Below are 25,049 nucleotides of genomic sequence, written 5' to 3' on the forward strand. Positions count from 1 at the left end.
CGATAAGCATGAAGGCTAATGGTATCGATGAACTGAACCAGTAGGAGTGATGGGTGTATCTTTATTTTATGTCGTACGTCTGCTGAGGGTGAAGATGTTCTGATGAGTTCTCAGGTTTTCAGGTGTAGATGTTCTGTGTTTTTCACATTAGGTCCCATTTTGATGACTCCTTCGGTTTTAACACCAGTAAACAAAGAACTTTCTAACATGTTGTTGTCACGTTACACAATCACTGTATGAAAAGCGTCAGCCAGACACGGATCAGTTTGCCATCGTGAGTGCTCGGTTCCGACAGCCTACAGCAAACATTCAGTCGTGCTTCCATGGGAACTGTGCTCTATATACACAGGATCAGACTGTTTGCATGCGTGAGTAATTGCACACTCCCAGGACGATGGAGGACGAGGACGCCTGCGTGATCTGCCACATTTAATCTTGGCCAACCAACCCTCCATCTCCTCCTGGGAAGTCAGACTTTGCTCTCGTAAACATTGCCTTCCCCGCCGATTGGTCTGTGGCTTCGACAGATAAGACAAAGAAGAAGAAGCAGAGCCACAATAAAGAAAATCATCCGAGTCTGACGCCGAGACACAAGCATGACTAAACACCTGCATAATCCCGATTATATCGACTCTGCTTCTCAGCGAGCGCTTTATTGATTTTCGTCACTTCGCATTTGCATACATGGCAGCCTGTCAGACTCAGTGTCACCACTGTAGAGACGAGGACGGAGATTTTAATGTGCCCTGAAAAGGGAGAATTAGAACGGGACAATGGCTTGAGACCACGTGAACCAGGATTCTTTGAATCATTACTGACAAATTTAGATATCACACACCAACGATTCCCCCAACATGAATGGTACGTGTACGTTTTGGAGTTTCAAGTTTGGTTTATTTGTTAAACAAGCAAACTTACCTTTTTCGTCTGGAACCTGGAAAAGACCCAGGTTTATTTAGAGCTGAACAGTTTTTGTGTTAGACTACATCATCCAACTGATGAGCTTCTGACACAACGATAACCGCAATCATTCCAATATTATGATAAAAGAAAATACAAATATTGGCTTACAACAAGCAACTAACAGCAGTTTCTTGTGTCAAAGGTCAATGTTTTGTTGACCCACTCATCCACCCAGACATCCTCCCTGAGCTGCCATTAAGGCTCTAAAACGAGGTCACCTCAGCGCACTAGTGCCAATATTGAGCCGATTCATGTGGTCGGTTTCTAGCTCACAGGTGAACCTCGTAAAAAGGGCAGATCGTCCATATCATTGAAAGAATTGCTCTGCAAAATAAAAACAACAGACTGTGAAAAACTAAACTAAAGGAGACCAAGAAGAAGAAGAGATCTGCTTGCACAACATCTGGCAGAGAAACGCCATCCTGTCTAAATTTGTCCTCAAATGTTCCACATTCCCAAATTATTCAAATGTGATCAAATTATCCCGGAGGACACCTGGGGCCACTGGCATAAAACAGCAGGAAGGGCAGGACGATTTACAGGGTCCGCTATCTGAGCCTGTCTTCTAAGTCAATATATTAAAGTTTATCCAAATTTAATCATCTTGTTCCCATCATTACACAGATAGTAGAGCTAAATAATAAGCATAGTCAGGGTGAAATATATAAAAAAGTACATATAAAATATACAGAAATCTATGTACAAATACAGGTGCTGGCCAGTAAATTAGAATATCATCAAAAAGTTGAATTATTTCAGTAATTCCATTCAAAAGGTGAAACTTGTATACTGTATACTTTCCTTCCACACATAGTGATATATTTCAAGTGTTTATTCATTTTCATTTTTATTATTACAACTGACAGCTAATGAAAACACCAAATTCAGTATCTCAGAAAATTAGAATATTCTGAAAAGGCTCAATATAGAAGACACCTGGTGCCACACTAATCAGCTGATTAACTCAAAACGCCTGCAAAGGCCTTTAAAAGGTTCCTCAGTCTTGTTCTGAAGGCTCCACAATCATGGGGAAGACTTCTGACTTAACAGTTGTCCAAAAGACGACCATTGACACCTTGTACAAGGAGGGCAAGACACAAAAGTTGATTGCTAAAGAAGCTGGCTGTTCGCAGAGCTCTGTGTCCAAGCACATTAACAGACAGGCGAAGGGACGGAAAAAATGTGGTAGAAAAAAGTGTACAAGCTCTAGGGATAACTGCACCCTGCAGAGAATTGTGACGACAAACCCATTCAAAAATGTGGGGGAGATCCACAAAGAGTGGACTGCAGCTGGAGTCAGCGCTTCAAGAACCACCACGAAGAGACGCATGAAAGACATGGGATTCAGCTGTCGCATTCCGTGTGTCAAGCCACTCTTGAACAAGAAACAGCGTAAGAAGCGTCTCGCCTGGGCCAAGGACTGGACTGCTGCTGAGTGGTCCAAAGTTATGTTTTCTGATGAAAGCAAATTTTGCATTTCCTTTGGAAATCAAGGACCCAGAGTCTGGAGGAAGAGCGGAGAAGCACAGAATCCACGTTGCATGAGGTCCAGTGTAAAGTTTCCACCGTCAGTGATGGTGTGGGGTGCCATGTCATCTGCCGGTGTTGGCCCACTCTGTTTCCTGAGGTCCAAGGTCAATGCAGCTGTCTACCAGGAAGTTTTAGAGCACTTCATGCTTCCTGCTGCTGACCAACTTTATGGAGATGCAGATTTCACTTTTCAACAGGACTTGGCACCTGCACACAGTGCCAAAACCACCAGTACCTGGTTCAAGGACCATGGTATCCCTGTCCTTGATTGGCCAGCAAACTCGCCTGACCTTAACCCCATAGAAAATCTATGGGGTATTGTGAAGCGGAAGATGCAATGCGCTAGACCCAACAATGCAGAGGAGCTGAAGACGACTATCAGAGCAACCTGGGCTCTCATAACACCTGAGCAGTGCCACAGACTGATCGAGTCCATGCCACGCCGCATTAATGCAGTGATTGAGGCAAAAGGAGCCCCGACTAAGTATTGAGTGCTATACATGCGCATGCTTTTCATGTTCATTCTTTTCAGTTGGCCAACATTTCTAAAAAAAACATTTTTTTCATTGGCCTTTTCAGAATATTCTAATTTTCTGAGATACTGAATTTGGTGTTTTCATTAGCTGTCAGTTGTAATAATAAAAATGAAAATGAATAAACACTTGAAATATATCACTATGTGTGGAAGGAAAGTATACAGTATACAAGTTTCACCTTTTGAATGGAATTACTGAAATAATTCAACTTTTTGATGATATTCTAATTTACTGGCCAGCACCTGTATAAAATTATATAAAAATATGAGGCAAATAGATTTTACAAGTGTAAAATACGGAGTGTACATGAAGATGAGTGTGTTAATTTAAAGAGTTATATACAAATATATATTAAGGTGAGTATATGATGTATAAAACCATACAACACGTGGGATATATTAAGATATTTGGTAGATATAGTAGCCAACATTGACCACATGTCTCCTCGTGCTATTTTTGTTACTGAGTTGAGGTAAAGAAGAAAAGACCTGATAAGACCTTTTCTCCCTCTCTCTGTCTTTCTCTCCCTCCAGACGTGACTGTGCTCTGCAGCTCCAGACTGAATGTGCGCACCGGATGACGCAGCAGTCTGCCGCTGTCTGCAGCTGCGTCATGTGCGCATCGGCGCAACCATCCCAGACTGCACTGCCCCCCCATCTCCTTCCTCCCTCCGCAGGTATCATGCCTCCATCTTTTACTTTTACTTTATTCCTTTATTCACCTTTCTTTTATTCCACGTCGTCTTCTTTCCAGGTCACAGAGTTACTACATAATTCATCACCTCCATTCGTCCTCAAAAAACCCCAGAAACATGTTAGCACCTAGTCAGACTACAAAAAAACAAACCAAAAACTACAAATGCAGAAGAAACTATATGGGTCACGCGGTGTTTTTTTGCCGCAGCCGCTGTGCGCAAAGCCGAGCCGTCCCGTCTCCGGCGCACGCTGGCATAATTTGCAGACAGCAGGAGAAGGAGGGGGAGGGAGGAGGGGTTTACTGACATCAGCACTGCCGCTCACTACAGCACCGAGCAGGCTGCCTGTCTGCCGGACCAGCCACGCCATCCATTTATCCTCCTGACGGGGCTTCACGGATGTCTGGGCTCGCTCTGCGGGGTTCGGGTTGTGCCGGAGCGGACAGTTCGCGCACCGAGGCGTCTGTGGGGGACGGGAGCGCGTCCGTGCAGTTTTGACGGTGAGTTTGCGGCGCGGCTGCGGGGCTGCAGACGGCGGGGCAGACTGGCGCAGGGCGAGTTTAGTCGGGCGCACAGTCTGGCTGAAGTTCATATTCGCCTAGTCACGTTTGTTGGTCTCAGCGTCTTTCCGTCAGAGTAGTGGGAGAGAATCTAACTGCGTTTTCATGACCTTTATCCTCACCACTTTCATTCCTCATTAATTCTCAGGTCATATTTTGTCCTTAAGTCATTTAAGAACATATTCAGATGTTTAGGTTCTTGCTTTTTAAATCTTTTAAACTGGATAAATGTGTGTGATGTTAACAGGCTCGTTTCATTTTTAAGTTTGCAGGAGTGTCTCTGCGTCAGGAGGCTGCACAGAGGAGAAAGCCGAAGCAGCAGGATCTCGTACAGAAGAGTGCACTCAGGGGCGCTCTGAAAAAAAGAAGCCAAATTCTGCAGTGCAGAGGATTTCCTCAGGTGTGTGTGTATGATTGTGTGTGTGCGTGAGTGTGTATCTGCCTCAGTGTAGGCTCTGTCCACTTTCTCATTAACATCAGAGGAGCCCGCAGAAGCTTTAGGGCATCATCTAGAGGTCGTCCCGTCCTCCAGAAACTGTGCCACCCTTCAGTTTCCAGACCACCCGAACCCCCCGCCCCTTCACCACCACCACCACCACTCCCTCCTCTTCTTTTTCTTTTACCATCACGCGCGCTGCGTGGTGTCTGATCTACCTGTCTATCCACTAGGAGACTGCAGGCCTCGGACTGAGGTCACGCTGTGGATTTTTAAAGAACGTTTAACGACGTTAAGGACATTTAACTAAATCTGCAGGACTAAGGAGCAAAGACCAGCCAGCTGTTCACACCAGTTTCACTTCCCGCACTCGAGGGGATAAATATTTTTGGATAAAGAAGTTTTGACCTGCTCTTTGAGGGCTTGTGGGACAAATAAAAGTGTTCAGTTCCACCTCAGGGATCAGATTTTTATCATTTCCACTGTGTCATCCCAGTCAGCACGACACAGCAAATCTCAGGCGGCGTCACAGGTTTCCCAGGTTTGAGTCGAGCTCCGGTTTCACCTCAGGGTTTTTTAAATAACACAGTTTCCATCTGGTATCTGCAAGGCATTGCACTGAACTTTTAACACAGCAGCTCTCAGGCAATATCAGCATAGTTAGCTTTGCACCGTTTCCTATGAACTTCCTATGGCGTCTGACAGCTTCCAGTACCGGGCGCTCTTTGAATACAAGAGGGAGCGCGGTGATGACATCAGCCTCCAGCCGGGCGACCTGCTCACCGTCCCGAAGGCCTCGCTGATAGCAGCGGCGGCGGCGGCGGGCCAGGAGTACCAGGAGGGGGACGAGCGGAGCCCCAAAGGCTGGCTGCACGGCATCAACGAGAGGACCAAGGAGAAGGGAGACTTCCCGGGGACTTTTGTGGAGTACGTCGGGGTGGTGAAAGTCGGCCCTGTCGTGACTAAATCCTGGCCCCGGCCTGTACCGCCGACCCCTGGGGGATCACAGAGCGTGATGGGGCCTGCTGGAGCAGCTGCTGATCCAGGTGAGTGCTGCCCATGTACGACTGAACACATCATGTTGGTGCTTGGATCTGTTTTATTGGCTCATCAGTTGGATTGTAAATCACCAGAATGGTGCTTGTCATAAAATCCCTACAAACAACGTGGCTCATCAGTTTGGCTGTAAAACCGGAGTGTGTTGTGTTGCTGTCTGTGTGTGTGTGTGTGTGTGTGTGTGTGTGTGTGTGTGTGTGTGGTTTAGTTGCATTTGATAACCCCTTGTTCACTGCTGGAACTCGCTAAAACCTGACTCTGCCTGCAGGTGAAAAGGTCATTCCTTCTGTCTTTTCTGCCTGTGTTGCGTTCAAGGCCAGTCTGGTAGTTTCTAAGGGCCAGGATGTAATTTTTCTTTCCTTGCTGCATCTTTACACAACACCAAGGCCAAGTGTGGCGCCTGAGGTGGTGGTTTTGTTTGATTTGCCGTCTCCCATTTCACCTAATGTGCAACATTCAGTCGGCAAATTGCAACCAGATCATTTTCTCTCCCATTAATTTGCCTAATGTTTTCGGAATGCTCCCTGCACACGCGCCAACATTCAAGACACACTCGAAACAAGCGTCCGCAATTTGAAAACCATCGTGATTTGTCGAACGTGACGGTGCTACCTGCGTGCACGCTTCCGAATCACCCCGGTGTAATGGAGTGCAGGTCCCAGTTTTCTTTTTCTATCTGTGCTTTGGGCGAGTTGTGCATTCACTGTGAAAAATGACATTTAGTGGAATATCAGAGAGCACCTTGAAATGTTCATATGTGTAATGTGGTATTAACAGGCTCCGTGCTAAGGGGCTACACTGCAGTGCACAGCAGAAGGCAGATGATATACTGTAATTTAATGGCATCTGTTCACCCTGGTAGCAGTGCTTGCGTTTGTCCAGGGTTAGGTGTTGACCTCGGTAATCTCTGTCCACCTTGACAGAATGGAAGTGAATGAAATCTGATGTTTGCAGCATAATGAGATAATGCTAAATGTTCCGAGACACACAAGTCAAACCCCAGAGAAATGAAACCGACACCTCTTATAGGGAGCTGTCAATAACGGTAATGATAATGTTTTCCTCGTGGCCTGGCTGCTGATCGGATCTGGTAACCTGCAGCTGAGCTGATCGCCCCTGATCCTTCCGCTGCAGAGCTGCGTGAAACCTGCCAGGCCGGAGCCTCTCCTCTCCTACACTGGCCACTCTCAACATATTGCTCTTTTTCTTTTCTTGGCCAGAAAAGACAATTATTGAGATGAGCCGCTCCACATTTTGAAAAAAACTACCAACGTAAACAAGATGTTGTTGAGGATTTGAAACGGTTCCAGTTTCTTACAACTGGGGATTGTAGCTTTGTTATGGCTGACGTCAGGAACAGAGGCGGCCTGTTACCAATGATCTGTGTCTCCTCTCAGTTAGGAAAGTTGGGTTGGTCTAAGATGAATCAGGTAGTCAGTCTCTTGGGTGATACTTTGCTTAAAACTTCCCTGAAGTTACTAAATTGCACGATCAACGTTTATTGATTGACGACTACTAAGGGACTTTCGTGTGCAACTTTTAAATCTCAAACATTTGCCAAAATCTGGATTAACCAGAATCCTGTTTGGATTCCTGCGTGTCGGCCATAAACCTCCACCTTCTATCCTTGTCTTGTCTTGGCTTTCTTGCCGCGTTATCGACTCCACATGTGATGCTGAGCCTTGAACTTCATTACTGTTCATATTTATAAGCTGTTGCTGTATCTCTGGGTATTGATTCCAGCTTGAAGATTGAATGCATGCTTTAACACTTGCGTGCGAGCTCTGTGTATCTGCTCAGTGCAGCTGGGTTTTGTGATGATTTATTTAGGGCTGAGCTCAAACGGGGCGGTAACGAGGACTAGAGGGACTCGAGCCCAAAACTGTATAAAGCACTGCGAAACGGTGCTGCCCCACTTAAAAAGCTATTCTGATCCCTGCAGGCTTTGATTAGCGTCTTTTTACGGGGTCGCCTCGGTTAGCTCAGTTTTAGCCCTCACTGACTGCTGCAGGATGTTTACGGATCGGCTGTGTTTATGGTTGTTCATTTGCTAAATAGGTCAGACGCAGAGAAATGTTCTCTCCTCTCCTTCCTCTGCTGCCTCGTGGCTCAATTTAATTGTCTGGTTTGCTCGTCTCTTTTTGTGGGAGTGGATTCAGTCACGCTCATATAAATAACATCCTTACTGCTCATCCATCCATCCATCCATCCATCCATCTATCCATCCATCTATCCATCAAGTATCCTGCAACCACACAAGGCTGTGTTTGTCCTGAATAATTGATTGGCTGGCGCTCTGGCAGCCTGACATGCCACATTCCTGCAGTCACAAATCACCAGTAGCAGTAGCGTTAGAGGCCTGTGCAGAGGGAGGTCAGCAGATCTGCAGCCTCCAGCGCTGACAACTGTTTCATTTTACTGTGCAATGCTGACTGTTTTACAATAATAATAATAATAATAATGATATTTGTGGGCGCAAATTGAAGTCCTTGAGGAAACATCATTCATAAAACATGAACGGACTGAAATAATAATGTTGCAGATGTGGAAGTTTTAATTGCTTCCTTCGCATGCTGGTTCCTTTCCATCTCACTTCAAGATAGAAACCTGCTGCTTGGTGAAGAGTAAAGATCATGGGACCCCGTGTAAGATCACTTTCCACACTCTGTGAGCAACAGACTGTAAAGAAATCCAGCAGGATCCTTCAGGACCCATCACGCTCGCTCTTTTTAACATTGAAGTGGCTTCCCTCCGTACGTTGTCTTCGCTGTCAAGGGTGTAGGATTCAGAGGAGAGGAGGAGGGCAACCTTTCTCCCCAAAGCTGTCCTCCTGCTCAACTCACAGCCATTACTTAGGCCTTGGGGATAAGGCATCTACTCAACTACCCAACCTTAAACCTTCCTCTCTCAGGAAGCTTGAGCCTGAGGAGGCCTGGACCGGACTCTGCATTTTAACATATTCATGGTTTTGTACTTTGTCTTTGACTGCTCAGTGTGCTCTTTGATTACTCGCGGGGATAAGTGAAGTTATTTGAATTGAATTGAATCCACAGATTCAGCCTCTTCAAAAAAGTGTGAAGTGAGTGTAGCTTCAAAAACGGGTAAAAAAACACAGGAAGACACAGTTCCTCAGGAATACCGAACCTGTATAGCTGACTGAAAACATAAAACACATGAAAGCAGAACAAATACAGCCCTGCATACTGAACCGCTGCAATAAAATACATATTGTTTGTAAATGAAAAAAAAAAATAAAAATAGAAATGATTAAATGTGCATAGAACACCCAGTTTCCATAGATAGAAGAAAACAAAACTTCTTCTTGTCAACAATATGAGCTGTAGAACTGAAAAGTTTCTCTATCTCCTCTCAAAGGTATTGTTTTTTTTTTTTTTACTCAGTTTATCCAGTGAATTATCACCGTCATCTGATGTACATACTGTATATGCAACTTGTATTCTAAGCTGCATTTAAAGAAATCTCAGTGAACTATGTAGAATATTGCAGTTTATCGCAATATCGCAATAATGTATCGTATCGTGACTCAAGTATCATGATACGTATCGTATCGTGAAGCCTTGTCCTTGTGTGCACGTCCTTTTTCAGCCTCTTTGCCGTGTCTTCAGGCCACCACAAGCAGAGTGTTTGCTGAATTTGAATTGTGTGTAAATGAGCTGTTGTTCTCTGCACCTGATTAAAACCTTCAAAATGTTGTCTTGGACCTGGTTTAGCAAGTAAAACTGAAAGCTTGATAGACGTTGACATCAAATCCACCACATTTACTTCATCAGTTAATGTGAATTTTTACCTGTGAGGAGTAAATACAGATTTAAACCGCAGTCCAAAGACTCCCTCCCTCCGCTTCCTCTCTTCGTCCTCCTCTCCCCTCATCATCATCTTCTCCTTTAACTCGTTGCCCTGAACTGTTGAGTTGCCTCCCAGCGTTTGTGCTGATTAAATCAGTGGTGATACCTAATAGCTCTAACAGGGCTCATAGCACTAATCAATGCGTAACACTATCTGACACCGTGTGACTGTGAACACCTTCCTACATTTCCCAACTTGTCGCTTTATCCGTCCCGGAGGAGCGCTTGTTTTCTGCCTCCGTGCAGCATTAATTATGACAGGCGGCTAATGAATCCCAGACGGCCTCACGGCTTCGCTATCTACCTACAGGTACACCGGAGAAACGTGGAGGCAATCAGAGTTCCTGCTGGAGCTAACAGGCTAATCACACGTGGCGCTCTGCTCGGCCGCGATAAGGCAGCTCATGTCTGTTATCTGTAGATGAGCCCGTGGCTTCACTCGGCTCCTTTTTCATGTAAATGAGGAAACGCAATTAGACGTGAAAACCAGAAGACCATACACCATCGGTTTTGTTCTGCCCGGAGGCTTTTGATCAGAAGAGTTTGGTCACGTAAAGCAGATGTAACAATTTCATCACCACAGAGAAACTTAATGTTGGACAAGAAAGGAGAGAGTTCACTGATAATCTTCTGATATTAACACTGACTCTCAGAAAACCCTTTGAAGAAATGAGGTCTGGACAAAATGATCCCAACAGGTGAAGACACCTCGATATGTTCTGCTACAGAGATACTGAACTATTTAATTATGATTTAAATCTGTCTGCCGATATAAAAAATATGTTATCAGAAATCTTACACAATCTCGATCTTGCAAAACTTATTTTGTGAAGCACCTGGCAACAAAGTTACTTTACTTGTGTCAGATCCAAAGCGTGACAGGAGGAGCTCCAACTCTGACAGCCACATGAAAGATGAGAAACTAGAAGGAAAATACTAAAAATATGCCATAAAAACTCTGGAACAGAAATAGTTTTGTGAAAAAATTGTTTTGGAACAATTATTTCAGTTTTTTGCTGTTTTCATTTCATGTGTGGCCTCCAGGAAGATTAGCTGTTGATGGGCAGCAGCTAATGGGATCCCAATAAACACAATTAACTAATTTAATTGATACCGGATTGAATGAGATTCAATGTCATTTCAGGAAATCTGCAGCTTCCTAGTTCTTCCACAGATCAATCAACAAATAAGTGCTCAGCTTTCCTTCTTCTACTCTGCATTTGCTCATAATATATTAAAGGTCTGTGCAATGTTTTGAAGATCATTTGACCTGATTAACAGGTAGTCTCTTGGAGATGTGGTTATTAGAACATCAAATCGTTATCTGTGTGCATATTCCTCACATTCAGCACGCGTGGTACATATCAAACAAAGGTGGTCAATAGCAATCCCAGTTTTTAATTGGTCACTATGCAGGTTGATTGTCTCTGGGCCTTCGGAGGAGCATCGGTGCCGTGCGGTGCTGAGCAGCGCCGGGTGGAGGGGAGCCTGGTGAATCGATGCAATCTGCCGGGTAATGACTGTGAGATCAAACACAATGAGTCGGGAGACGGCTGCAATACACACAGAGCAGTAATTGCCAGCCTCGCTGGGAGAATGTATAATGACGAGTGCAGAGGAGAGGACGTTCAGCGAGGTGAGGGGGGGAATGATGCTCGCTTCGGGCTAACGAGCTAACGGCCTGAATGTCCTCACTTACATGTAGGACTAAGGCCTCTGTTTAGGCTCCAGTGAGTGAGTAAGTGCTGTGCATTGAGGAGAAGGAGGCGATGAGTTCTGAGACTAATCCGTGTTACTGTGAAGTAACAGGAGCAAATCTTTTTTCTCTGCTCGTCTTCCCTCTGAGGTTTAGAGCGGATGCTAATAGCCGCTGTATCTCACGTGGATCTAGTGGTTTCATGAAGAGTTTCCAGTAAAAAAAAAAAAAACAACCTGTCACTAGCTGTGAAAAAGCAAATATTTGTGAAATTTTGATACGTGTTTCCACTGAAAGATGTTTTGTGAATGAGCTGTAGCTCTAGTTATAAAGTCTCCCCTGGTGATTTCCCATAATTCTGTTAAATGTCACTCTGAGGAAGATGGACTTAAACTGAACTGGTCACATGACCCCCTGCATCATCTCCGAAAAAAGCACTTTTGAGATAAACTTTATATCGATGCATCTGAAGAACCTCATGAGAGAGTGAAAGTGTTTTTCATGACCAGTTTTTATTGCAGTATTTAAGTTTAAGGTGTAATGGAAACGCAGCAGCGGATCCCAACAACAGGCTGCATGAGTGAAATCAGAAACGCTAGATAAGAAATTATCTAATCTAAACCAGAATTAGACAAAAACATTTTAAGAAGATTTAAAAAGCAGATTCATAGGCTTAAATCTCTCCTGGATGTCTGACTCCTGAGTAATGTCTGAGTAAATGTCAGAAGTTCTCCTGTGCAGACGCCGGCCCTGCAGATTAAAAAAAAAAAAAAAAACACGGCATCAGACCCAAACTAACCCTGGCAGCAAGGTCAGGTGTGTGAAACCCAACAAGCGCCTCTGGCTCTGAGCTACAATCAGCCCGACTCTGTGGGAACGGACAGAGAAACATTCTGGATTCTGTTTCACTAGTTTTCCGTGCAAGTTTTCGTACCAATTCTTCAGTGTCTCTGAAAACGTTCCTCCACATACAGAACAGGATGGACGTTCATGTACCTGCCTTTACTTTCTACTGACCTGTGAGTGTGCGTGTTCTTGCTTTTAGAGACTATATCATGTCTATACTTTTAGGTCCATGTTGTCTTTGGGGGTTAAAACCAGAAGATTTGGTTTGAGGGTAAAGATAACAGTGAGGTTGTGGCTATTTGAGATGTTTTTATGAAGAGTAGGAGTCCAGGGAACACATTACGTCCGGGGTCAGGGTTTCAAAGATGGAAGCGTATGTCTGCGAACACCCTTCAGTGTTTCATTCTCTGCTCTTCGTGACATGTGTCGCCCATGTGGAAATGTGCAGTCGTGAATTGGCAGAACATCCTTTGGCCGCTCCGCTCTTCCTGTCTGCCTCTGATTTAGTTCTGCCCTGCAGTCCTCCATCTGAACAAGTCATCCAGTCTGTTTTTCTACTCACAAATCTCACTTTCTTACATCGTTGTCTCGTCTCTATTGCAGCAGATCACAACACCGGTTCCAAAACACTGACTCATTTCTATTAAACTGAGAAAACAAGTGGATTTATTAGGAGCAGGTTCAGTTCATCTCACTGTGTCTGAGGGAATAAAAAGACTTTTTTTTTTTTTCAATGCTCTTCTTCCACCTTTATTTCGGTGCAGCCTCCGTTGCTGCAGAGCTGAATGTCAATTAGACTGCAGCCTCCGATCGTCTTGTTCTGGCTCCGTAGCTTTAAGATCCTTCTTCCTTTTATTATTATTTCACAATTTCAAAGAAAAACTGCTCCACTACATTCATCTTGCTTGGTTACATCCAATTCAGATTTTACTTTGAATGAGAGATCCTTGTCGACGCCGCTGTTCTCGGCTTGAAAGAGATAACATTTATCAAACCCCGGGAGGAAGAATAGACGTTACAGAACCTCAAAATAAAAAAATAAAAAAACAGAGCGGACAGGTAGGGAGGAAATAGACATGATAAAAACTGAATACAAATAAAAAATTGTTTTATGGAAGACAGGGAATGTGGTGAATAACAAACAGCCCCATGTGATAATATAGAAACACTTCTTTTCTTCTTAACTGATCATCAACAATTAAATTAAATTAAAATTATACTTTTCATGAACAAGGGAGGATTTTTCCGTTGCTTTGTTCCCATTTTCTCCAGCACCTTTTTCGTGTTACATCATTTCTTAATGCCCCCTGCTATTATTTTTAATCTGTGAATTGTTATTGTTTGCGCGGGAGGTAAAAATTTATCGTCCCTGTTTGGAAAGTCAATTACGGAGGTCCACACGCTGCCTGCGTTAAATTGATGAATAGGCTGAAGCGGCCGAGGAGAAGCTGACACAAATAAACACGGCAAAGCGGCATGAATAAAACAGGAGCAGAGCATCCTGGGAGACTGGCAGGATGCGGCGCTTTAATCCGGTGATGCTGCACGCCGGGGGACCCACCTGTACAGTCTGTTAAACTTGTTGGAATACGCGTGTCAGAGGTTCAGGTTGCAGAGTGACGAGTTGCTGGAGGCTCAGCGGCGGCGCACCGCCAGGGAGGACTGTTGTCAATAAAGCTTTTATTTTACTGGCTGCCTAATTGGCCTTGGAATCACCGTGCTGAGCCGAGAGGCTTCTCCTCCTGAGCGGGGGCCCATTTACTTGTCAGCAGTAAAAGAATGAGCGTGCCACAAACACGTACATGCCCACAAGACAAAAGCATCTCTGCAGGAACAAAACTAAAAATTAACTGGAAACCAAATCACTGCTTGGCTTTCTCTACTTTTCCATTAATTAGTAAATAGATTGCTCAGCATACCTTTTAGGGAATTAATAAAAAGACACACAGACCCTGTTTAAATTGGAGTCTGGTAACGCTCCTTTGGGATTTAATTATGGGCTGTGTTTCCACCGATACAGAGAAGAAAAAAAACAACCTCCAAACACAACAGCTAATCAGAGTGGCGAGTTATGCAACATTCTCTGTCCCCAACACTCACTAGCTGCGTTTCCATTACAGTTTTTTTTGCAAAATAAAAGTGATATTTCCGATGTTTCCATTGAAAGGTGTTTTGCAATATCCCATAATTCTCTTCTATTCTTGTCGCGCAAGACTTCACTTTGAACCCTGTGCCATCTCCGGTGATGCTGGTCACAGGGAAAAAGGTGTTTCCATTGCACCTTTGAGATAAACTTTTACATCCATATGTCTGAAAAACCACCAGGCATTTTAAAATGATCAGTATTGGGCTTCAGCCAAGTCTGACCTTTTGTAGCTATTTATTTTATCTCTGCCATGAACCAGAACCACAGTCCTGTAGCCTTAAAACGTCGTCTTCCTCTTCTGTTTTCATGGTGTTTCACTAGAACCAAAATCAAACATAAACGTGTGCTGTTAATCAAGTCACACAGGAATTAGCAAATGATGCAGTGGTGAGGGGTTAATAAGAGATCATCATTCATGTAGGATTGTGTATTTATATTTTACATATATTTTGTCGATACTGTATTTCACTCTAATGCCACAAAGGTCAAAATAAAGTGTAGTAAAAGTAGAAATTTCATTGTTGTTAAAGCTGAAATTCAAAAAAAGGAATTAATCATAGGAGGAAAACCAGCATTTGCAGATTTCTGAGCTGTGACGAGTCAAATCCCAACCTGTAAATTCAGATCCTCCTCTATCTGTGCACCCCCCTCCCCTCCATCGTTCTGCAGCCTGTTTATGGAAACCCATAAAACAACGAAGGATTTTACGGCCTCCTCCTTCGCTGCATTTTATTGCCCGCTGAAGTGTCTTGATTAACTGAGGACATTTGACCGCTTTGGTTCCAGTAATCGGAAACATTATAAAAATAATATAAGCAGTGCACTTTTGTCTCGTGGGCAGAAATACGTTGCAGCTTCTGATGCTTTTGATCACTACAATAATGCAGCTGCAGGTATTAATGAGCAGCCTATAATGGGCATTACAGCTCACATAACGACTTAATAAAAACAATGATATGCATGTGAAAGAGGTCTTTGTTATGCAGACGTACACTTACATTTGAGTTTGAGTCTTGTTGCAGCGGTGGGATAAACGTTGGGATGCATACAGTGAAATTCGTCCTGGGTCACGTTAAAGACGACCTAAAAAACAAACTGCTACTCACTTAATGTGGAAGTGTTTCCACCAGTAAAGCCGAGGCTGGTTAGTCAAGCTAATGAGAGGCCTTTGTTGTCTTGTATGCAAAGATTGTCATTATCTAACAGGAACCTGGGATCATATTTCACACATCTTCTGGTGTCACGTTGACCGATGAAGACACAGCGTTCATGCACGCCGCCATTTTAGTCCATTTAAAATGATTGGACAGAGCTACTTTACATAAAAACTCCATTGTGTAGCTCTAAACATCAGCCATAAAGGAAGTATTTGTAGCTCCCATATTGGCTGTAGAGTTTATGACACCACTTAATAAGAAAATGCTATTTAGAACAACATCTAAAAAAAATACAAAGGCCATGTAATCACCAGATCATTGTGATGTATCCACTGGATATTTCATGCATTCATTGTGTTAACATTCAGTTTCATTGGAATCCAGCAAATAGTCTGAGATTTTCAATCTGAACGTGTGTCCAGATCATGTTGCTAGAGAGCAGATTCATTCAGGTCCATCCTATTGAGACTATCATCTATGTTAGAAGAGCAGGCTGGTCGTTTTGGAGACTTGTTGTTTTGGACCAGTGTTCATCTTTGGAAGCTTCTTTGAATTTAAATCACTAAACCTTGTGTCTTTGGATGTTTCTTCTTGGGTCATTTATTCTGTCTTCTAGCCTGGAAACTAGACTACTCCTCCATCTCTTGGAACTGATTATGCGTCAGCAAAGATCTACTGGGACAACCAAATAGTTTAGGTTGAGCTTTAAGTGTTGAGTAAAAGCATTGCTGTCCTACACAGTAGCTGAGCACCGTGGGGTTGAATATGTTTACAACAAAATGGCTTTAATTGGTTTCCATGGAGAATTTATTGTTGTTTTGGTCTGTAGTTACAAAAACATGAAACAGACTCTGGCTGCAGCGGGCTAGAAGTTTTCTTGACACATGATGACATTTGGATCGCTTTCAACTCCTTGAGTGAGCACACAGTGAGATAACCGGCCTGTTATGTAAGCTGACAGTGTCAGTGTTTCCAGTGCTACGAAGCATCTCATCTTAAAAGAAGAAGAAGAAGATGGTAGCGTAGCTGAGTATCGCAAGTCACTGGAGTCACATGCTTCTTTCTGCAGTGATTTCTGCAGTGCACCTTTTGGAGGTGGTGGTGATCATGTGCAGTGGGCGTAATGTAAGGTTTCATCCAGAAAAGGAGAAGTGATTCATTTGGCTTTAAAATGATTCCAGAGGGATCTCACACACACAAATACACAAAATACTCAGTTGAACAATTGTTTGGAGTTGGAGTGGGTGTGAGGAGCATGGTGGCGCTTGGCACCGCTGGTACACAAAGAGGAAGACGAGATGGGAAGAGACGGCGTGTGTGATTCGGTGTGTGTCAGGGAGAGACACAGAGGCCTGGTGGGATTATGTGGTGCCAACTGGAGAGTTTCTGAGGTGAAAAGAGACTCTGTTAAGCCGGGGAGGCGGTGGTGGGTGGTGGTGTAAAGAGCTGATGCTAAATCTGACACACACACACACACACACACACACACACACACACACACACACGTGTGGCAGCTTTTACCCTTCACAGATGGATCATTGACAAATTCTTTCTAAATATCTGTCTTGGCAGGATTCAAATGTTGTATGGATTTGAATATATTTATATATTTATATCGTAGAGTGTAAAGCATCTTCACTGCTGCGTTTAAAACATTTAAAAAGATGCAGAAAACTTTATTTGTCAGGGATTATATATTTGCATGTTATTGCAGAGGAAGTATGGGTAACAGGGACCAGAGACTAGGGACTGGTGACCAGCAGCTAGAGACCAGGGCCTAGGGACAAAGGACCAGGACCTAGGGACCAGCAGCTAGTCATTTTGTGTTTTGTGTTGACATTATTCCTTTTTTTTTCATGCTTTTTGTATGCCGTTACAGAGCACGCTGCTCGGCATCAAGTCTTGACGAGATTTAGAACACAACATTAGTATTCCACAAGAGTTTGACCCCCTTGGGCTTGATAAAAACTCCAAACATTGTTGAGTGTTTCCAGTCCTTCCAGCGGGTCATCCAATAAAACGAGAACACACTCAATCCTGGACCTTTGTTTGCTCACAGAAGACACATTTTGCCATGACAGGCCTGTGCTGGAGTGTGTTTGCGGTGGCAGGTAGGTGAGGTTAAGCACACTGGTCTGAGTTTACACAGTGTATCGGTGTGGAGTGGACTGGGTGCAGATGTTCAGTATATTTTATATTGATGAACAGTTTGGTTTCAGGTAATGTTCTAGTGGGTAGGAGTCGCTGCTCTGACAGCTTCTCTTATTGTGTTTGTTGGAACAAGTTGGACGTCACACTGCTGGAAATTGAACCACTGTCTCCTTTATTTAACCAGGTGCAAAAACCAATTGAGATAAAAAACAAATCTCTTTTACAGTGGCGACCTGGGGCCTGATGCAGAACTGATAAGTAGGCACAACAAAAAAAAAAGAAAAAACAATGTACTTACCATTTCCTGCACATATGCTGGTGTTGGCTAAAGATGAATATGTCGGGGGAACGCATTATTCAGAACAACTTACATGTTGTCTTCCACAGCGAGCTAAGGCTGATAATGTGGAGATATGGAGAAAATAACCCAAATAATAATAAGAAAAACTTGTGCTCTTTATCCTGCACATTTAACATTTCATTTTGATTTATATGAATTCCTTTCCAGAGGCATACTTCTGTGCCTGTATGTTATTATTCTTAGATGGATTCATACTTGATCTCATGGGATGTTTGGTATCCAGTAGCGTTAGTACACAGAGAAAGAAGGAATCACGCCCTGCATACGAGTATAAAGGAGGTAAAAATCAAAAGCTTAATGAAGTAGATGTATATAAATATGTATGTATACAACATACAGGAGTGTAGGAAATAAAAATAGAAGCCAAATAGGACAAATGTATGTGTATAAGTCTGTGAAATCATTGGAAAGATCTGTCAGGCTTGAAAACTGACTGGATTTAAGATAATTTTAATCAACTAATTTAATCAGTTTGGGATCTAGTGAAGTTTGAGGCCAACCTTGTGCTGTTCTTCATGTTTTTATTTTAGTTGTTCCTAAAGTGTCTTTGTGTGTGTCCGGCTGCATCCTGCTGCCAGAAGTGTCATTGCTATGGGCTGTGTGGTCTGCTCCAGGTAGGTGCTACATGTCCAAGTAACATCCATATGAACGAATGCCAGGTCCAAAAGTTTTTACGATCTTCTTAAAAACCTTTCTGGGCCAAAGCGAATCATGTGTCCTGCAACATCGACCTCTTCAACATCACTTTGCACCTCAGTGGTGATGCTGGGTTCTGGATATCATGTCCCGTTACCATCTCCCAGTAGTCTGCTCAGCTTTGGCTTTTTAGTGCATACCCCCTCTTCTTCTCTCCTCACACCTAACTTCGTTTTGCTCTCTCTACTGATCTGCTGTGTTCTGCTTCAGTTCCTCCAGCGTTTGGTCCCTGGCATCGCCTGAAGCTCAACAGTGTGACGTTGTCCCTCCTGGGAGTCTTCTTGCTTTGACAAGAAAAAACTTGACGTATTCTACAAAATGGTAGTCATTTATTTTTACAGATGTTCTTAAAATTCACAAATGGCCATGTTTCTTACTTAACCCCAGTTTCTATAATCACGAGGTTCTGGTTGGGTTCCTTCAGTTATTGGGATTTATTGTGTCCACTAGATTTAGTTTAGTCGTGGGAAATTTGAGCTGCAGATGCTACGGTGTGGCGGTTGTGCAGTGTCAGTGGAATCTGTGTTTGTGAAAAGCGGAGCACAAACACAACTGATGCTTTAAGGCAGATGGTGCTTTGTTACACGTTCTCGTCGGTTCGGTTTTTGAAGGTCAGCGTTTTGCTCCTCCTGACTGATTTTTACTTCCCTGCTCTGCTCTTTGTTCGCTGTTCCTCATTCCTGCCGCGCTTGTAATTTGAGTGGAAACATTTTCCTGCTGGCCTTTTGCAGTTCCTTACCTTGCCTTTTTCCCCGTCACGCTGTGTTTCATTGCACTGATGCATGTGTGGAGGTAGGTGCGTGAGTGTCATTATTCCTTCTGTCACACAGAGACAAGACGTCTTCATGGAAGTTTAATGACTTTCAGCTGTTGTCACGGATGTCCACGCAGCCATTTATTCAACGCAGCCAGTTAACATGCTCATTAATTCCACTAATCAGTGCATTAGTCAGCACATATGATGTCTGTGATGACACCCTCTTCACAGAAGACGAAGTGTAATATAAACTCTCTCTAGACGCATTAACCCAGACACCTCAAACACGTTCTTTAGCTGCATATTAATAAGTCTACAGCTGATTTCTAATTCAACAGTTCCATTTCATTTCTTATTGCTGCTCTTGACTAGACCGTCTTCACTGAGCCGGTATCCTCAATATGCACAGGTAAGTTTAGGTGGATCATTTAAGATCATATCAGTTCTTAAAAGGACATTCTCTTTATTCAGGAATTGCTTTTAAATATAAATGTAATTTGTACACGTCAGCGATGGTATTAGGGGAAGAAGCTGATTGCTACCTCGTCAACAGACTCTAAATTCTCTGGTGCCTGTTGAGTTGAGTCTTGGCAGCGTGGATGGCAGTTTGAATTCCCACAGTCACAGAACTCGTCTGAAAATTGGTTTTGTCCAATCCGTCGGGAACTTATTAAGCTCCAGCTAAGATTTGCAGGGCCAGTCATATGGTATGGATGGAGCTTTATGTGGCGGTGATGGACGGAAGGAGTCATCTGAGCAGCAGTTGCATTAGTTTGCAACTAAATGGCTCTGATTGGTTGGAGCCTCATCCCATATCTCGTAGTCTGGTAAGAACTGAGTCTGACTCCATTGGGGTTTTGTTGCTTTATTAAAACAATGGATTGCAAAGATCTCTGAAGACATCGGGAGAATCCCAGACAAGGAACATAGATAAGATGCTAGCGATGGAGTTTCATCTTCTTTAGAGGGACAATGACAGATACATTGTCGTTGCCTTTTAAAATAAATATTCTATCATTTATCTCTGCAGTAGCATAGATCAGGGTTGACATCTCTTGAGTAACAGCATTGACTACATTAGATGTACTCTTGAATGAAAGTCACTTGCAGCAGCCTGGAAGCTACCCTGGCTTTCAAAGATGTGTCTCGCCAAAGACTAGAGGATCTATCCAATTGATGCACAAATAGTTTTCATCTCTACATCCTCTACATCAAGGTTTCAGTTATGTTTGAAATCTCTGTCATGGTCCTGAATCCATGGTTTCCAGAGGAAGTATCCTACAGAGTTTGTCTCCTGAACTTTGTTTGTCCTTCATGTTCACTTCAAGAGGAATTGTAATAGCTTTGGTTTCATAACAAAACACCTGGACCACGGCCATTTTCATGTTTATCTTCCTGTGACTGCTGAGGATAGATGCCTCTTCGCCGTTTCACATTTGATTTCCTTCGCCAAAACCATCACCGCCCCACTAAATTACTCCCACGGCTGCAGAATCATCTTAGTATTGTTCTGAAATCTGTGGGAAAACCTTCACCTTTCAGCGGCGCAATCAGCCGCCGCTGCCTGCGGATCCTGAGACAAGGCAGCAATTACAGCAGCAGATAAGAGGTAATACCTGTATTTATGTTCTGTGTCTGTTCGCAGGGCAGGCAAGAAATGTTCTCTATCCTCTCCATCCTTCACTCCTCATCTCAAATTGTACGAGCAATCTCACATCTCAGCCTTTCCCTCTGTGATCTTCCTGATCACTGTTCTTTCTCTCCGTCCTCCTCCAACACCTGAACACAATAAACATTCAAATCTTTGGAGAGAAACGGCGGCTGGTTTTACCATAGAGTCGCTGTAATTGCTTCTCAAAATGAAAGAGTTTCTTGGTGCCGATCTGTTGCAAAGATAATTATAGATGGAAAATAACATTCAGTGGCGACAGACTAATGTTTTATTAATAGAGGAGCTCACAGATGAGAGAGATTCACTGCCCAGGCCTTAGATGTTCCTATTCCTTTCTCCCCATGCGTCTCTGTGGAGTCTTTCTGATCTTTTTGTTTTCCAGCAGACTTGGTTTCAAGTCACCCACGCTGGTGCACTTCAGGGTGGAAATGAACTGCCCCTGAACTCATCACGCTCGCTTGGTCGAGGCGACGTTTGACTCTGTTGTATCTCAGCTCTTCTCTTCTTACATCCATCTCAGTATCAGTTTAACCCTTTCTCAGTGTCGTTGCTCCAGCTGAAACCAGTTTAAATTAGCATCAGAGGATTTTCTTCCTTTATCTCTTGTGTGCAGATAAAACACGTCTGGGGAGTTAATACAGAAGAAAAATATGTTTGTTTAATAATCTCAGTAAGGACCCATGCAGTCATGTGTTTCTGTTGGTTTTATGAGCGTCTGGTTTTGAAATGCTTGGCGTCACCTGGACGAGCCTCCGGGCTTTAAATACCGACGGTACCGACTTCCAGAGTGGCTCCAAACTTTGGCCTCGGCCTCAGTCGGGTTCTGCACTTTTGAAGAAAAACAGAAGAGAAGTTTGGATTTGCGTTCGTCTGCGTCACCCAGGACGAATCACTTCACATTTTTACCTTAATGGCTGAGAGAACAGAGCTTGGCTCGGTCTTAGACGGCTTTAGAGCTCATTTCTGCTGGTTTATTGGAAGGGCAGTGTGCCACTGCAAAATGGAACCAGAGCAGCTACTAATGCCCCAGTCTGAGCTGTTACCTGGAGCCCAGAAATGAAATGAAACAGTACAAACTGTTGTAGCAGCTGTGTGGACGTGGACTTATAAGACCAGGCACTGTTCAGTTATTGAACTTTCTGCATGGCTCACACAGATCATGATATCTGGATTGTGATTGTCTACAGCCTTTAATGCATTGCCCACATTTACTTTTATTGCCCAGTAATCTCCAGTACATATGTCATCTGCAGTATCTTCATATTTCAAACACACTTTCAGAATTTTGGCATCGTCTTGGTGCCAAAGGATCACCTGCTATGGCAAAGTGCCTTCTGCAGTGAGGATGTCCCGATCGGTTCTGGCTTCAGCCGAGGGCTGGGCGGTAGATCACAGTATTTTTTTATTTTTTTTCATGTAAAAAACACTTTTTCAGAACATTTTCTACTGGTTGAGAGAGGAATTAATGCAGTAGATTGACTGAGGATGGACTATTTCACTGTGATGATGAGTGAGCCTGCCTCCAATAATGGCCAATAATATCCTGGGCCACTGAGTAAATAAACGCCCTGGCCTCTATTAGAGGAAATACGGTAATATAATTTTAGGGATTAATGTTAATAAGGCTTTGGAGAGCTCCCATTACATCTTCTTCAAAGCCAGACTCACCATCATCTCAGTCCTCAGTCTGGGATTCGTCCCCGAGCTGATGGACTTGTCTCCTCGCTTCCTCTGCTTCACGTCTCCATCATTTCTCGTTCTGTGGAGTCTGACCCCATTTCTCACATCCCTGATTCCCCCTCCTCCTCCTCTCCCCCCTTCTTCTCTCTCTTTCGCTGTCTTTCAGTGCAGCTGTCTCTCACTCACTCTCCTCTCCTCCGCTAATTATTCCATCCCGCCGGGGGTTTCTCTCTCTCTAACCCATTTTTCTGTTTCCTGATTAGTGGGGGAGCTTCCCCTCTTGCAGCTCTGCTTTGCTTTTGCTGTTTCCTCCAATAGTTCAGAGATAGAGATGCCATGAAAACATCTCGCCTTGTTGTCCTGTTCCCGTAAAAATCGTGCTCCCCTTCTCCACGTACAGTCTCGTTTTTTGTTTGTATATGTTTTTGCATTTGTCGCCTCCCATTAGCCGAGTCATGCGTCTTCTGCTGCGCAGCCGCCCACTGCGTCCATGAGAGATTTGATTTAGGACACACAAACATCCATGCGTCCCCACACACTCTTAAAAGTGCTCATGTTATCCACTCATATAACACAGCCCCACCCTCCTCCTCCTGCACCAGACCTCCCTCCATCACTTACTCTTCTCATTTAATAAAACACCACTTCACTACACCATTACCTCTAAAACAATCTCCTCCTCATTTATCTTTTTCTCCTCCATCTCCCCCTCGTCCTCTTATCTAATCTTACCCTCGGCCCCGTCTCCTCTATGGAAAACGTTGTTATACATCTTGCTTTCTGCAATTTGCTCTTCACATTTTTCATTTTATGACTTTTTAAAGCAAAGCCCCCTCCTCCTCTTCCCCCGTTCTCCTCTTTGTCTCGTCTCTTCTGTGTTTTGTTCACGATTCTGTTTTTTGACTTGATTCTACAAATGAAAAAAAAAAAAAATGCAGTTTTGACCTCAAACCAAACGATTCTCCTCGACTTTAAAGCCCTCGAGGAGCAGCGTCCATTTGTCTCGCTGTCTCTCGTATCGTTCATCTTGTTTCCCTGAACTGCAGATCTCTCAGAGTTTTTGATCTGTCAGTAAAACTCAAATGGATTCTGAAGTGTTTTCTACTTTGACTCAGATGGATCAGGCTGGAAATGAGGGCTGGGCGGTATGAGCAAAAAAAAATATCACAGTATTTTTTTTTTTTTTCAAGCATAATCATGTATTCACAGTATTTTATACCGATTGAGAGAGGAATTAATGCAGTAGTTGAAGTACATTAAGGAAGGACTATTCTACTGTGATGATGAGTTTTGACCCTGTGTTAGCCTGCCGGAGATTAATAAATGAATAAATAAATATTATATATATTAATAAATATTTAAATGTCTATAATGTCAGTGCACCCCAACCAACTACCGTAATAACTGTAGTCTGCGTGCAACATGTTTTTCTCAATCATAAAAAAACTACCTTTTTTTGGCACAAGTTTTCTCGTTGTGTTGCTTCATTTTTCGGACCTTTCCATCTTCACCCCACCTCACCGTAACACAATTGCACCATACGTGTTTAGAAGCGCTACATACGTGTTATAAGAAGTACCGGTATTTGGTACGAACTGATATATACCACCCAGCACCCTTCCCTAAAGCCAGTGGCCTCGGCGGAGCTCGGTGGCAGCGAGTGCTAAACCTCCACAAATCCAGGAGGCGGATAAAGGTTACCGTTTTCTTTCAAAGGAACCCTGGAAAGCAGCTGCTCTGCCGTAAGAGTTCAGCAGCGGAGAGAGACAAAGAAAATCAGGAAGGGTATTAGAGAAGGATCAGGACGAGAGAGAAGCTCATCACGGACTTGAACCGCCCGACTCCCGCTCTCCACAAAGGGCCAATCGCTGTCAATTACCGGAGTAAGCAAGCGGGAGACGGAGGGAGCGTGAGAAAATGAGGACAGAGGGATTTGACTGTCGCTGCCACGGAGAGGGCGCGCTGATAAAGAATAAAAGCGTCAGAGCCTGAGAGCTGCAGGGTTAAACTGCTGCTGCTAAACAGTCGCACAGTGACAGAGGGAAGCGTTTCTGCTAATGCTGCCAAATAATGCCCACTCCTTCCACTCCTTTATCCTCGTCTTCCTTTTTTATGCCCGTCTACTTGAAACATTTGTACATTTTAGGAGTAATTAATGTAACATCCATGTAACAGTTGATGATGTAATTCATTATTAGATGTTATTCAGTCTAAAATTAACCCCAGCAGCTATGTTTAAAACTGCC

General features: G+C 43.6%; 1 protein-coding gene across 1 annotated transcript in view; it reads left to right on the top strand.

Moving 5' to 3' along the window:
• Window positions 1-4,043: 4,043 nt before the first annotated feature.
• pik3r3b (phosphoinositide-3-kinase, regulatory subunit 3b (gamma)) overlaps window positions 4,044-25,049 on the top strand; it is a 207,090-nt gene continuing 186,084 nt past the window's right edge. Inside the window, exons 1-2 of the mRNA XM_047587078.1 lie at window positions 4,044-4,223; window positions 4,549-5,765. Coding sequence (XP_047443034.1) covers window positions 5,411-5,765 — 355 coding nt within the window. The 5' untranslated portion in view covers window positions 4,044-4,223; window positions 4,549-5,410. The remainder of the gene's footprint in view (window positions 4,224-4,548; window positions 5,766-25,049) is intronic.

The sequence above is a fragment of the Mugil cephalus genome, chromosome 6, assembly GCF_022458985.1.
Source record: "Mugil cephalus isolate CIBA_MC_2020 chromosome 6, CIBA_Mcephalus_1.1, whole genome shotgun sequence".
NCBI classification, from domain to species: domain Eukaryota; kingdom Metazoa; phylum Chordata; class Actinopteri; order Mugiliformes; family Mugilidae; genus Mugil; species Mugil cephalus.